Source organism: Juglans microcarpa x Juglans regia, chromosome 4D (genome assembly GCF_004785595.1).
Source record: "Juglans microcarpa x Juglans regia isolate MS1-56 chromosome 4D, Jm3101_v1.0, whole genome shotgun sequence".
NCBI lineage: Eukaryota > Viridiplantae > Streptophyta > Magnoliopsida > Fagales > Juglandaceae > Juglans > Juglans microcarpa x Juglans regia.
In genome coordinates, this window is record NC_054600.1 from 870,889 (window position 1) to 883,649 (window position 12,761).

The 12,761-nt window shown below is 35.7% G+C and overlaps 3 protein-coding genes across 5 annotated transcripts; all 3 read left to right on the forward strand.

Moving 5' to 3' along the window:
• Positions 1-2,773: 2,773 nt before the first annotated feature.
• Positions 2,774-6,614, forward strand: LOC121261457 (guanosine deaminase). 3 transcript variants are annotated; one of them, XM_041163828.1, is made up of 6 exons: positions 2,774-2,831; positions 2,878-2,972; positions 4,676-4,735; positions 5,212-5,402; positions 6,093-6,197; positions 6,308-6,614. In XM_041163828.1, exons 2-6 carry the CDS (start codon positions 2,957-2,959, stop codon positions 6,494-6,496), a joined length of 561 nt encoding a protein of 186 aa, XP_041019762.1. In that variant the 5' UTR covers positions 2,774-2,831; positions 2,878-2,956; the 3' UTR covers positions 6,497-6,614. The 3 variants fall into 3 exon arrangements, with proteins under 3 accessions (XP_041019762.1, XP_041019763.1, XP_041019764.1); XM_041163829.1 differs by lacking the exons at positions 2,774-2,831; positions 2,878-2,972 and adding an exon at positions 3,253-3,274; XM_041163830.1 differs by lacking the exons at positions 2,774-2,831; positions 2,878-2,972 and adding an exon at positions 4,332-4,454.
• A 1,458-nt stretch (positions 6,615-8,072) lies between these two features.
• On the forward strand, positions 8,073-9,807 carry LOC121261455 (probable transcription factor At3g04930). The gene is given in 3 exon segments (XM_041163825.1): positions 8,073-8,533; positions 8,535-9,142; positions 9,145-9,807. Coding segments are annotated over 3 exon segments (1,191 nt in total). The 5' UTR covers positions 8,073-8,354; the 3' UTR covers positions 9,549-9,807.
• Positions 9,808-11,116: 1,309 nt separating this feature from the next.
• Positions 11,117-12,646, forward strand: LOC121261456 (rubredoxin). Its single transcript, XM_041163827.1, has 2 exons — positions 11,117-11,931; positions 11,974-12,646. Exons 1-2 carry the CDS (start codon positions 11,874-11,876, stop codon positions 12,459-12,461), a joined length of 546 nt encoding a protein of 181 aa, XP_041019761.1. The 5' UTR covers positions 11,117-11,873; the 3' UTR covers positions 12,462-12,646.
• The last annotated feature ends 115 nt before the right edge of the window (positions 12,647-12,761 follow it).

Consider the following 12,761-nt stretch of genomic DNA (forward strand, 5'->3'; position numbering starts at 1 on the left):
CCTGTTCCATGATTTATTGTGGGAAACAGTCTTGTCAACACTTTTCAGTAAAATATGACGATTGGTAAAATTTGAAAAAAAAAAAAAAGTTAAAAAAAAAGTATAAATTATATGGAAAAAAGCAACATAATTGGATGAAAAGTGTAATATGGAAAGCCTCGTCCTGTACATATATGTATGCATTTGTGTGTATTCGGATTTCCTAGTATCTAAGGAAAGATTTTCTTCCTTAGAAGGAAAAAAGAACACGAAGGAAAAAATGGGATGGGAGATGAAAGAGGATGGCATCTTAGTTTGTCTGTACATTTTTAATTCTTCTTCTTGTGTTTTTTTGTTTTTTTAAGGTAGAACAAATTATATTCATTCATAATGGTATTTTACAACTTTGACCTGAGACACACAGAATACAAGTTAATTACTGCTTTTAAGGCTCTTCAATACATAAATTTTTTTATTTGTTTTACAAATAACATAAAACATAAAATATACATGAAAAAATAGCGAATTATAACATAGAAAGCTGTAAATCCGTATTTTCAATCTTAGAGGAAATAAAAAATGTAAATACCAAGATTGTGGTGGCGCGTGAGGGACCCACGCCACCCTGGAAGTGCGGCAGAACGTTAGATCTGAAGAAACCGATAGACTTGATCCCAGAAAAGTTGCACGTGGTAGAGATAGAGCTCCCCTTGCAGTGGCGTGTGAATGTCACGTGCGTATTTTGGGCTGTGCATGTGGCTCACGCGCTGTTCCGTTCGGCGAGATTCTTTTTCCGTCTGAATGATCGATGCTTTGAGAATCTTGCGATGGGGAGCGTGGCAGTTATCTGGCTCCGGAGAACAACAGATTTGTATTTCGCCCTACTGTAAACAAAAAAAAAAAAACTAGAAAAATAAAAGAAAAACTAGAGAGAAGAGGCAGGAGCCAAAGCTCCAATCCCACTTCTCAATCTGAGTTTTTGAATGGAGGGCAGTTGTGTAGAGAGAAAAAGGGAGAGAGCGAGAATAACGTTTTTTTTTTAAAAAGAAATGGGTGTAGTTAATTCTTGCTGCTTTTAACCAATGATAACGAGAGGTAATAACGCCAAAGTAAAATAAGGTTGGCTAGAGTATAGAAGACATATTAGGCATTCTACCTTGGAAAGTTACTTGCATGCTTTGACCAACAGCTATAACTTTACCCCTCCAATTATTATTATTATGTATTTTTGTCAAAAAAAGTTTGAAAAAAAAAAAGGAACAATTATTGATCTTTGGTAGAGTACTTGACCATATTACCATTTCACACCTTTTTGTGAGAACAGCTTTAAATGCCAAACTCCCACGCAAGGAATTTGGCTTCTATCTTTCCACAGCCAGCGGGCCTTCATAATAATTTCAGCCCTTGCTTGTGGGGCTTGTAATACTTTTTGGTTCTTATTATTTTCAGTCTGGACTTTGGATCCCACCTACCCACACATGCATCAAAATATAGTTGAGATACTGATAGGCGTACAACTTTCCTATCATTTATTTATTATTTTATAGTGTATTTAAAATTTTTATTTTTTATTATTTTTTTTAAATATTTTTTTAACATTCTTAATCATTATATAGTTGTTTGTTTTGGTATTCCAAATTCCAACTCTTTTTTTTTTCTACAAAAAATATAAATTCAAAAATTGATCAATAATGTCGCATCAATACATAACAATAAAAATAAAATTAAGATTCAGTAGACTTCATTTTCAATTAAATGATTTGACAAACCATCAATAAATGTGTCAATTAAATACCCAGTTGTGTTATTAATATGTGTATTATTTTATTTATGGTGGGTTGCATGCATACTTTAAGCCATACATTTATAAATATATAAGAAAAAGAATAAACTAGAATCAATGGTTTAAAAATTAAGACGTGAGTATTAAATATTAATTTTGTCACTTTTTTATTTTTAAATATTAAGACGTGAGTATAATTGACCTGTTTCATGGTTCTGATTGAGGAATAATTTTTTTTTATTTATTGTTTCCTTTTCTTCTTCTTTTATTTATTTATTTATTTATTTTTTAATTGCTATACAATGAATCTCATCATTTGATTTCAGACAATGAATCTTATTTAAGACAAAAGTAGAAAATTAGGTACGAAAATTAAGATCTTATTCTGCTAAATCTCAGGTCAAATATTTGGTATGATGGATGGAACCAAAGTTTTTAATTTCAGACCGCAGGCTGTTTTTTTGGAAATTGGAACAGTAACAGGAACAGATTCGTAGTCTATTTTATTTGTAGTTAATTTATATTTCAATTATGTTGGAATATAAGATCATATGAAATATGAATGGAAAATACTAACTGAACCTATAAAAGTGACAGATTAAAGTGATCGATTGGCTTTTTTATTTTATTTTTTAATTATTTTTTTATTTAATAGTTAAGAAATTGAATATTAATGAATTGATAATTTTTTTCTTTTATTTTTTAAAAATATTTAAAGATATATAAAAAAATGATTAAAAAAAAGAAGAAAAAAATGCAATTGCACTTAAAAAATAAAAGAAAAAAATGCAATTGCACTTATTGATTGAATTCTTCAATTGAATTATTATTGTAACGTTCAAATATTATATTCCATTAGAAAAACTCAACCGAATCGGTTGAATCCAAAACTTTTGGGTTGTAACTGTCGCTGGCACGCGTTTCTGAATTAAAATAGTGAAACTTTTTGCATGAATAAACATTGAATAATATCTAGAATCTCATCCCCGCACCCCCAACAAAAGTGTATAAATAGTACAATACGTGGACCAGTTTTTCTGTCTTCCTCGTTTCGCTTTCTTCCTCTTTATCCCTCTCTTTTCGCACTTCTCTTTTGTACCCATTTCCTTAATTCGTCCCCCTCTTTTCACACTTCTCTTTTTTACCCATTCCCTTAATTCGTCCTCTTCCCTGTCATTCTTCACAACTCGAACCATGGAGGAGGCTAATGGTAAGGTTCTCTGCAACTATTTTTCTTTTTTATGTTTTCTTTTCTTTTGTTCTGTAGTCAAGTTTCTGAGCTCCCTTTAAAGCTTTGCAATTTATCTTGGTTGTCATTCTCGCTTATCTATATTGATATATAGTTTAGAGTTTTTCTTTTCGTTTTTCGGGAGTTTCCAGATGGGTCCATTATCATCATATGCCATGACAATATATTTTTATTACAAGCTATGGTTCTTTAGATTTTGGGAAATTAGCCGTTAGCATTCTGGGTTAGACCTGTTCTGTTTTCTGATCTTCCTACAAAGATAAGTATGTTCTATGTTTTTCCTGTAAATACTTTTCTGAGTTGTTCTGTTTTCTGTTGCATGGAATTATTTTTACTTTTATGTGCGTTTGGTGATTTTCTTTTCTCCACACATGAATTAGAAAACTTCATGTCTCTACCTCTTTTCTTGTAGAGAAGGTTTTTCCTTGCAAGAAAATAATTTAAGTTGTTGATGGATTAACTTGGCTAGATTTTTAGTTCCTTAACAAATAATTAAAATAAATTAAGAAACTTTTGTTGTCCGAGGCTTGAAAGAGATATAATTTTTATATTTAGAAATTTTTATGGTTTAGTGCAGAGAAAAATTAAACAATGGAAGGAAAAGAGGCAAAGATTAAAAAAAAAAAAAAAAAAAACTCAAACCTGTTGGTTATCTCTTTGGAAGGAGTTCTCTCGTATTGACAACAAATCTTGTCTTGATATAGCTCAAGAATGCAATAAAAGTGCATCTTGATTGCTACTTAACAACTACCAAAATTAGTTTTTCTATTTGCAAATTATTTTCTGTTTCATGTAGTGAAAGCAAAAAACTTGCAACTGCGTTTTAAAGCTCATTTCTAATATCTGCTTTTCAATTTTCTTTGCTTAATACGGCACAGTGTTAGAAATGTCAAAGAGCTCTGCATTCTTTCTTCAATTTCTCCATTGATTATCCAGTACGTCAGAAACAATTGAGATGACTATTATAAAATATATCCCCCTATTTTGGGTTTGGGTTTTAAATCAATTTCCTGTCTTTGTACTTCTATTGACAACGGTGTCATTGGCATCAAGAAATGCCGTCAATAGTACAAAATGGAAATTTAGTCATAATTGAAACTTGAAGCTGATGAGTTTCCATCATTTGGGGGTGATGGTTCATGGTTCCTGTGATACTATTATTATGAATGGTGGTCCCATCCTTTAGCTGTTTTTTTTTTCTTGGTAAATAATAAAAAAAGAACAAGTTAAAGCTGCTATCTAAGAAGCAACTGAGTCACTTACTTTCTATTATAAGTGATACCTTGATATAAATGCAAAGCGTCACAAATTGCTTCTGATCTGAGAAGTCAAGAACAGAGGACTATCTCAGTTGTAAGAGTTGTGAACCTGAAGGCCCATCGGATCTCTTGAGGCTTCTGTTGAAATATGCCTTAATTATATATGTTCAGAAATTGCATACAAGTATTGTTGTTATGTTTGTTTTGTGAACTTTTATTCCTCATGTTCTACCTATCTATTGCTTTCCTTCCTGTGGTAGTGTGAAAGATGGCTTATCCATCTATGTCAATATATGTGTGCATATAGGAAATGGGTTAGCATATTGTGTGTGTGTGTGTTATGTGTCGCTAGTAAAATACCCTGTTGATGTTATTAACTCTCTTTTGCCCTCATTCTGTTCGTAGTGATGGAAGCTAAAGATGGAACACTTGCAGTGGCTTCTGCTTTTACTGGCTATCAAGAAGGTAATTCCAAAGTTGTCTTGTGCCCGAAATGAAGACTTGAGAGTTAGTTGTATATACAGCCAATTAAATACTTCTTGGTGGTGGAGTCAGTTGGTCTCTTTATTGTTGTTGTCATCAGCTTTACTCTCATCTTCATTGTTATTATTATGATCTCAACTTTTACTTGTTGATATACTGTTCTATGTGCAGATGTTAAGTATTCTTACCCTTCTTGAGCTCACTTTTTTAGCATCTATCAGCTGGTAATCATCATTAAAAGAGTGAACTTTTTTCTTGATCAGTGTATCTGTTGAATAATGATTTTGCAGACGATTTTATAAATTTGATGCCCATGTTACCAGCCTTTCGTATAGTCTACCAGCTGAATAGATTGCATACATTCCATGTAGTATACTCATATACGGTGGTCATTTGCCACGTCACACCCATTCTTCTGTAATTATCATGACCTCCTTTCCTTGTGATTTTTAAACCAGCTGTACAGGATAGAGACCACAAGTTCTTAAGCAAAGCAGTTGAAGAAGCATATAAAGGGGTTGAATGTGGAGATGGAGGCCCATTTGGTGCAGTTGTTGTTCACAATGATGAGATAGTCGTAAGCTGTCACAACATGGTTTTAAGAAACACTGACCCAACTGCACATGCTGAGGTTACTGCAATAAGAGAGGTTAGACCTAGAAATGATCCTTCTTTTAGTTTCAATCTGGACTTAACACCTGCCGTGGAGTGGTTCCCTGTCATAAAAAAAAAGGGGAAATGTTTGATAATTCATTGTTGTATGTTACCAGTGAAGCTGGAGCCAGCATTAGTTTTGTTAGCAGATAATTTGATCATCTATATGCTGGAGCTTTTCCAAAATCTTGATAAGTGAAGGTCTGGACCATATACAATCATTTTAACCTTTTTTATTTTAAAATGATGGTAAGTGAAGGAAACTGACTATACCTTTATAAAAATGAGAAGAAAAAAAATCTCTTGTTATCATCTGTTTCTTGGGACTATTATCCCAAACTTGAGTGACCCATAAACTAATAGGTGGCGTTAGGAAGAAATAGATATAAATAAGGAAGCTTTAGATTTGGTTTATTTGCATTTTTGTTGAAAAATTGCCAAAATAATGACTTAATTGTAAGCATGGGTATGCATATAGATCCAGATGAAGGAACTTACATTATAATACTGGTTCCACAGGTCTCTTCACATATGACATAACATTGTGGCTTAGGAATCATGATTTTTCCAATGTGCCCTAGTTTTTGTTTTTAAACTTTGAAACTCTCTATATCAACTTTTGAGTCTCCTATTTTTTTCTTTGACATGCACATGGATCCCATACTTGGAATGGAATTCTCCTTAGGCCTGTAAAAAGATGAATCAAATTGAGCTCTCAGACTGTGAGATATATACTTCTTGTGAGCCTTGTCCAATGTGCTTTGGTGCTATCCATCTTTCAAGAATCAAGGTCCAGTTTTTGATGCTCTATTTTTATTTTTATTTTGTGACAATCACTGTTGCACGTCGCTCTAAAATTCTGATATTTTGTGTTGCTTTGTTTCATTTAATTCTAAACAGAGATTGGTTTATGGAGCCGAAGCTGAAGCAGCTATCGCAATAGGGTTTGATGATTTCATTGCAGATGCATTAAGGGGCACAGGATTTTATCAGAAGTCTCACCTGGAGATCAAAAAGGCCGATGGTAATGGAGCCGTCATAGCAGAACAAGTATTTGAGAAGACAAAAGCTAAGTTCACCATGTACTGAAATTTGTAGTTTCCCTTCACATTGCAGAAAACAATAATAACCAATGTGAAAGACTTCCCATTTTTCTAATTACGTGATAACGTTTCGAGAAATGAAGGAAAGGAAAATTTTCCTGTCTCATGATTCCTACTGAAATGGTGTTTTCACTTGACCTCTGCAAATGTTACATATTTGAATTGTCAACTGGAAGTGGAAGTGCCTCTAAGCTCTTTTACATGAACTTTGGGGCATCTTTCTTAGAAAGGGAGAGGTAATGGTAGCATAAGAAATGGTAGTGTACCATTTGGTGGCTGATATGACTGATGAAAAATTGAACCATAAAATGCTTTGAATGGGGATGGATATATATATGCCTGTTGTTCCATTTTGTGATACAAAAACTTGTCTTAAAAAATGACTTGAACAAAATGGTGGCATAAATCCAGTCCTCATTTTGGAGAGACAATGGCCAATGGGCATGAACATGCTGGTGATATATAACAATGGGAAAAATACTTTGCAATTTTCCACCCTAATAGATTTTGTACACTATGCTCCCAAAACTGTCAAAGCCAGTATATTGCATCCTCCAGTTACAAAAAATAAAAAATAAAAAATAGCGTTCTTATGAATTTCTTCAATCATTTAGATGGATAAAAAAAATAAGTACTAGGCACAATCTTAGCCGGTCATAAAAAGATATTTTTTTTTTTTTTTAATGTCGGAAACCTCTTTAAGGCAAGGAGGGTCTTTCAGACCTATTCTTACAGAGTAAACTTCAATCCCGTGTACCGCACTCTTAAAAATTTTCTTACAATAAACTAGTTAAATCGTTGATTTTTTACGAGAGATGTGATCTCAAAAGATTATTTACACTAAAGAGATGTTGAAATTTAAACCTTAAAGAAAGTGATACCCAAAATTAAAACCTTTCACCACTTGGACCAACAACCCCTCGGGTTTAGTCATAAAGTTATAGTTGGCTAGTACTCAATCCTCATCTTTTGAAATCTTAGAACATTTTGGAGACCGCTTTGTTTGACCTTTTGGTAAGCAATGACTAGATTTAACTAATTACTTTGGTTTTAATTTTTAATTTATTTAATGAGTGGTTCAAAAATACAAAATAATTATTAAAATTATATTTGTATAAAATTCAATTCGACTCATATAAACTCGTTGAAACACAAATGTTTTTGTATTTGTTATTTTTGACATTCTAAAATGAAAATATCTTGATTAATTAAAAAATAAAAGAAAATATGCTCTTAATACAATATAGATTTTTTGAATGTTCATTAATATGATCACTAGTGATCATATGTACAGATAATGTTTACAAAATAGTAAAGATAATTTATTAAGATTTGCTGATAAAATATTATATAAATGAATTATTTTATTAAAACTAAATAAAAGATATGTGAATGTGAAATAAAACTTTATATTACACGCAAATTCAACTCATATAAAGGATGTTACTTTTACTTAAAAAAAAAAAAAACCCTGATTTAAAATATAATTGAATAAAATATTGTAAAAAAATCATTTTCCTAAAAAAAAAAACCGCAAGCAAAGGAGAAGTCTAGTCGAGGAAACAAAATCAGTGGGAGCAGCAAAGACTGTATGCGCGTGGGGTGCGTTGCGTGCAATGGCTATGGTCATTGGTCATTGGTCATTGGTCCCCTTCCCCTCCCCTTCCCCTGACCTCCCTCCCCCTCCCCCTCTCCCTCTCCCTCTCCCTCCATCTCTCCTGAATCCCTTTTTCACGCTTTGACTCCACCCAACCCAACCCAACCCAACCCAACCCAATTCCCAGCATCAAATCCCGAACCCTTTCTCTCCCTCTTTCTGATTCTCATCTCTCAAGCTTCGCTAAATGGCCTCCGAACAAGACGACACCGTTTTCCCAGAAGAGGACCACGACGACGACGACGACGACGAAGAAGAAGTATTATCTGAAGAAGAAGAAGACGACGACGACGAAGAAGATGACGTTATCCCCGACCCCGGTTATGATGACGTCATCAACTCCGCCTCCCTTCCATCTCCTCTCCCCAGCCGATGCCGTTACCGTTACCGTCGCCCTTCCCGCCTCGTCGGTCCCTAACGGCAGAACCTCGGTCGCCACCACCACCACCATCGTCGCCTCCTCCTCTACCCCTTCTCCTAAACGACACTGTGCCGATCGCGAAGATAAGAAGCCCCAGCCCCTCGACGATTCCCGCAGGCTATTCCAGCGGCTGTGGACGGATGAGGACGAGATCGAGCTACTCCAAGGCTTCCTCGACTATACGACGTCGCGTGGCTCCACTCACCACAACGACACCGCTTTTTTCTACGACCAGATCAAGTCCAAGCTCCAGCTCGACTTCAACAAGAACCAGCTCGTCGAGAAGCTACGCCGTTTGAAGAAGAAGTACCGCAACGTCGTCGGCAAAATCAGCGCCGGCAAAGACTTCTCCTTCAAGAGCCCCCACAACAAAGCCACCTTCGAGATCTCCCGCAAGATCTGGAGCAACGAAGACCACAATACCGGCCGATTCGCCGTCGAAGATTCAGTCTTCGATGATGAAGATCCCAATCTCAAAAACCATAATTTCAACTTCAACAATAACGAAGATTTTGCTGAGAAGAAGTCGAATTCCACGCCGAGGCCTCGCAAGCGGCCCGATCGCAGTCGCAATCTGCGATTCAGAGTGAAGAGAAGCGCACTTCATCGCCGGCGGATAACAAAAGTAACATCAATGATACAAGTAATAATTCTAATTTCGGGGGTTTGATTGAGGAGACGGTGAGGAGTTGTTTGTCGCCGCTGTTTAAGGAGTTGTCGAGCAATGCGATGGGGATTGGGGGGAGAGGGATTGGGCTTGGGTTTGGGGGATTTGGAATGAATGCTATGGCGATGAATATCACGCCTTTGAGTTTTGGTGGTGGAGGAGGGGAAGGGGTGGTGGATGAGAGGTGGAGGAAGCAGCAGATATTGGAGCTAGAGGTGTACTCGAAGCGGTTGGAGTTGGTGCAGGATCAAATTCGAGAGGCGTTGGGCGAGTTAAGGTCAGTGCGACGGTAACGGAGGAGTTGATTGACTGACTGATTCTAATCCGTGGGGGCTTTTTCGTAAGTGGGTCGATTTTTCTCTTTATTAGTGGATGAATATTTCTTGGTGTTATATTCATAAAAAAAAAAAATATTTCTTGGTGTTATTCGTAGCTTAGTTGAGTATTGTTTTTGGGTTTTTATATTTTTGTTGATTTTGATAGAACGGTTGTTGAATAATAATTTATAATTGTTTAGTCTGATAGTTACTTATAAAAGAAATTGTTTAGTTTGATAGTTTGTTCATAATCCTTAGATATTTGTAGATAATGGTTTCCCATGTAGATTCTAATGAACTGGTAGACTTCTACGGCTTCATTGTTTTAACTGATTTTAGAGAATGGATCTGTTGCAATCCCTATCCAAATTGTTGCAAATTGTAATTTTCTCATATGTTGCACGATTTTGGGAAAGACAGTGGTGGTTCGGAGGTGAAATTTGGGATTTTTGAGATGAAGGATTTGGTGGTTTTCTCTATTTATCAAAATATGTCAAAAATAGGAGAACTTGTTTACTTCTGTCATACATGAAGATACCTTATTTAACCTAAAGCAGATCAACCTCAATTTTCTTTCTGTGCACATGCACGTGAACAGAAGTAACTGTTCTCTAAAGCTATAATATGTCAAAAGGAAAATTCTATACACCACACTTCGATCTCACTTTCATCCCACTATATAAGATATGACACATTTATCCTTACTATGGGAGTTGGTGTATAGTATTACTCTAGTGGGGTTTTAATTTTGGGTGGAAGAACTTAGATGGGTCGTACTGAAAATCTGATTTACCTTTCTTTGATGCCCTTAATTTTTTTTTTTCATATAATTCTTCACTTTTGTTAACCTCTCTCAATTATAACATGAAATACCAGGTCATTTAATCAAAATGAGCTTTGTCGCTGCAAAAGAACCCACCCCCCCCCCCCCCCCCTTCTTTTCTCTCCTGATATGGCTGTTTAAACTATCTCCATATCACCGATACTATTAAGTGTTCCATTTATTTCAATGAAATGGTCTGTAGATTCATAGTAGAAGCTAGTAATGGTTGATGTAGATTCATAGTCTGGGAGTTTGTTCATGCCAACACCACCACACCCCTCCCCCTGTCTGTTTTCCATGGTCGGATGCTTAGCATAGAAGAATTCAGAATTCGACTTTAAAAGAGTATTACTTTGAAAGATAAAAAAAAAATGTTTGGATCCCACGGGCAGGCATTCTTGGAGTTTCAATGGGGATATCTTTCTGATTGTATCACACGCATTGTTGTTTAAGAAATGAAGGATGGCTTGGGATTTTTCATGTATTGGACTCGGTAAAAACAACATTGTCCAACCGAGTTAGGTTTGGATAGTAAGTTGAGTTGAGTTGAGATGAGATGAAAGTTGAATAAAATATTGTTAGAATATTATTTTTTAATATTATTATTGTTTTAGGATTTGAAAAAGTTGGATTGTTTATTATAATTTGTGTGAAAAATTGAAAAATTTGTAATAATTAGATTAGATGAGATCAACTCTGAATCCAAACGGGACCTCTAGTTAATTGATCAATTTTTGAGAACTACTTTCTCCAGGAAAATGACAAGGGGACTTGCTCATGTTTTGGTGTCAACACTGCTTGTAGTGGTTTGTTTTCTATTTATGCAAGTGCTTACTTTCCACGTTTGAATCCAAATTATTAAATTGATGATATCTTTATCATTCTTTTTTCGATTTAATTGGAAGGACAGGCGTGAATTCCATCACTAGCTCCTATAAAACAATATGATTATTGAGATTATTGTTTGGTTTTTTTTTTTTTTTTTTTTCACTCTTATGTTGGTGTCTGACCTAAGTATATTTCGTTTATTTGGCACGTTGCCTTACCTAAATAAAGCTTTCCCCACTAAACAACCTTCAAACATTGACTTACAAATTGGGGATAATATTTTTTAAAAATATGATTTTGTTCCTAAATTAGACTTGTTCTTTGAATTTGGATCCGGCGGGATGAGTATAGGTCCATAATTGATGCGGATCTGGGCGTAGCCCAGTCTACTTATCTGCCCCTACTAGGAAAAAAATGAAGAAAAATCTTGCAAAATCTCAGACGCTGCTCCCACCTTATCCAAGCCAGTCCCTCTCAAAATCAGCATATACCCTTTCGTGGATCCCTGTGATTAATTTTCCACCCACCCAAAACCTGAACCAATAATCAAACGAAGACTTCCTAACCCGAAACTCCCCAAAACACTTTCTTCGCGAACAAGAAGAGAAAGACATCAAAGGAACACAAACTCATCATCATTCATTTCTGTCATGGCTTGTGCAACAAGAAGACCCACGTTCTCGTTCCACATTTCTACCTCTTTCCCTCAATCTTCACCTCTAAAACTCAAACCCCATTTCACCACCGCCCCTCCTCTTCTCCCAAAACTCTCATTTCTTCACAAACCCAACAAAGTTGGTACCCCATTCTCCATTGACATCTCCAAAGAAGACACCCCCACCTCCAGCCAACAACCTGCTTCAAACCCTGATGAACCGCAAGAATCACAAGAGAAGTTCGACATGCGCCGACTCGAAGAGAAGTTTGCAGTGTTAAACACGGGTATATACGAGTGCAGGTCTTGTGGCCATAAGTATGATGAAGCTGTGGGAGACCCTTCATATCCAATACCGCCAGGTTTGCAGTTTGATAAGCTGCCCGAGGATTGGAGGTGCCCAACTTGTGGGGCAGCCAAGAGCTTCTTCGAAAGTAAGAGTGTGGAGATTGCGGGATTTGCGCAGAATCAACAGTATGGGCTTGGAGGGAATGCACTGACTTCTGGGCAGAAGGCTGTGATTATATATGGGAGCTTGTTGCTTTTCTTTGTCTTGTTCTTGTCAGGGTACTGGCTGCAATAGGTTGGAATTGGGGGGAGGGGGAAAATGGGATATAGTTAAGAGATTTTGTAGCACTCTCTCTTTTCCTTTTTCTTTTACCGATTATAAATAATATTGGTTATGTTCATGTATATTGGATGTGTATATAAATTCCAATATATAATTCAGGGAATTGATTAATTCCAAAAGGTATATTTTGTTTTATGGAGTTTTCTGTCCAAATGAATTGTGGGTACATAAATTCCCGGTTTGTATTCACAACCCATATCAACTCATTTCAACTCATCTCATTACTATTCACTATTATTCAACAACTTTAAC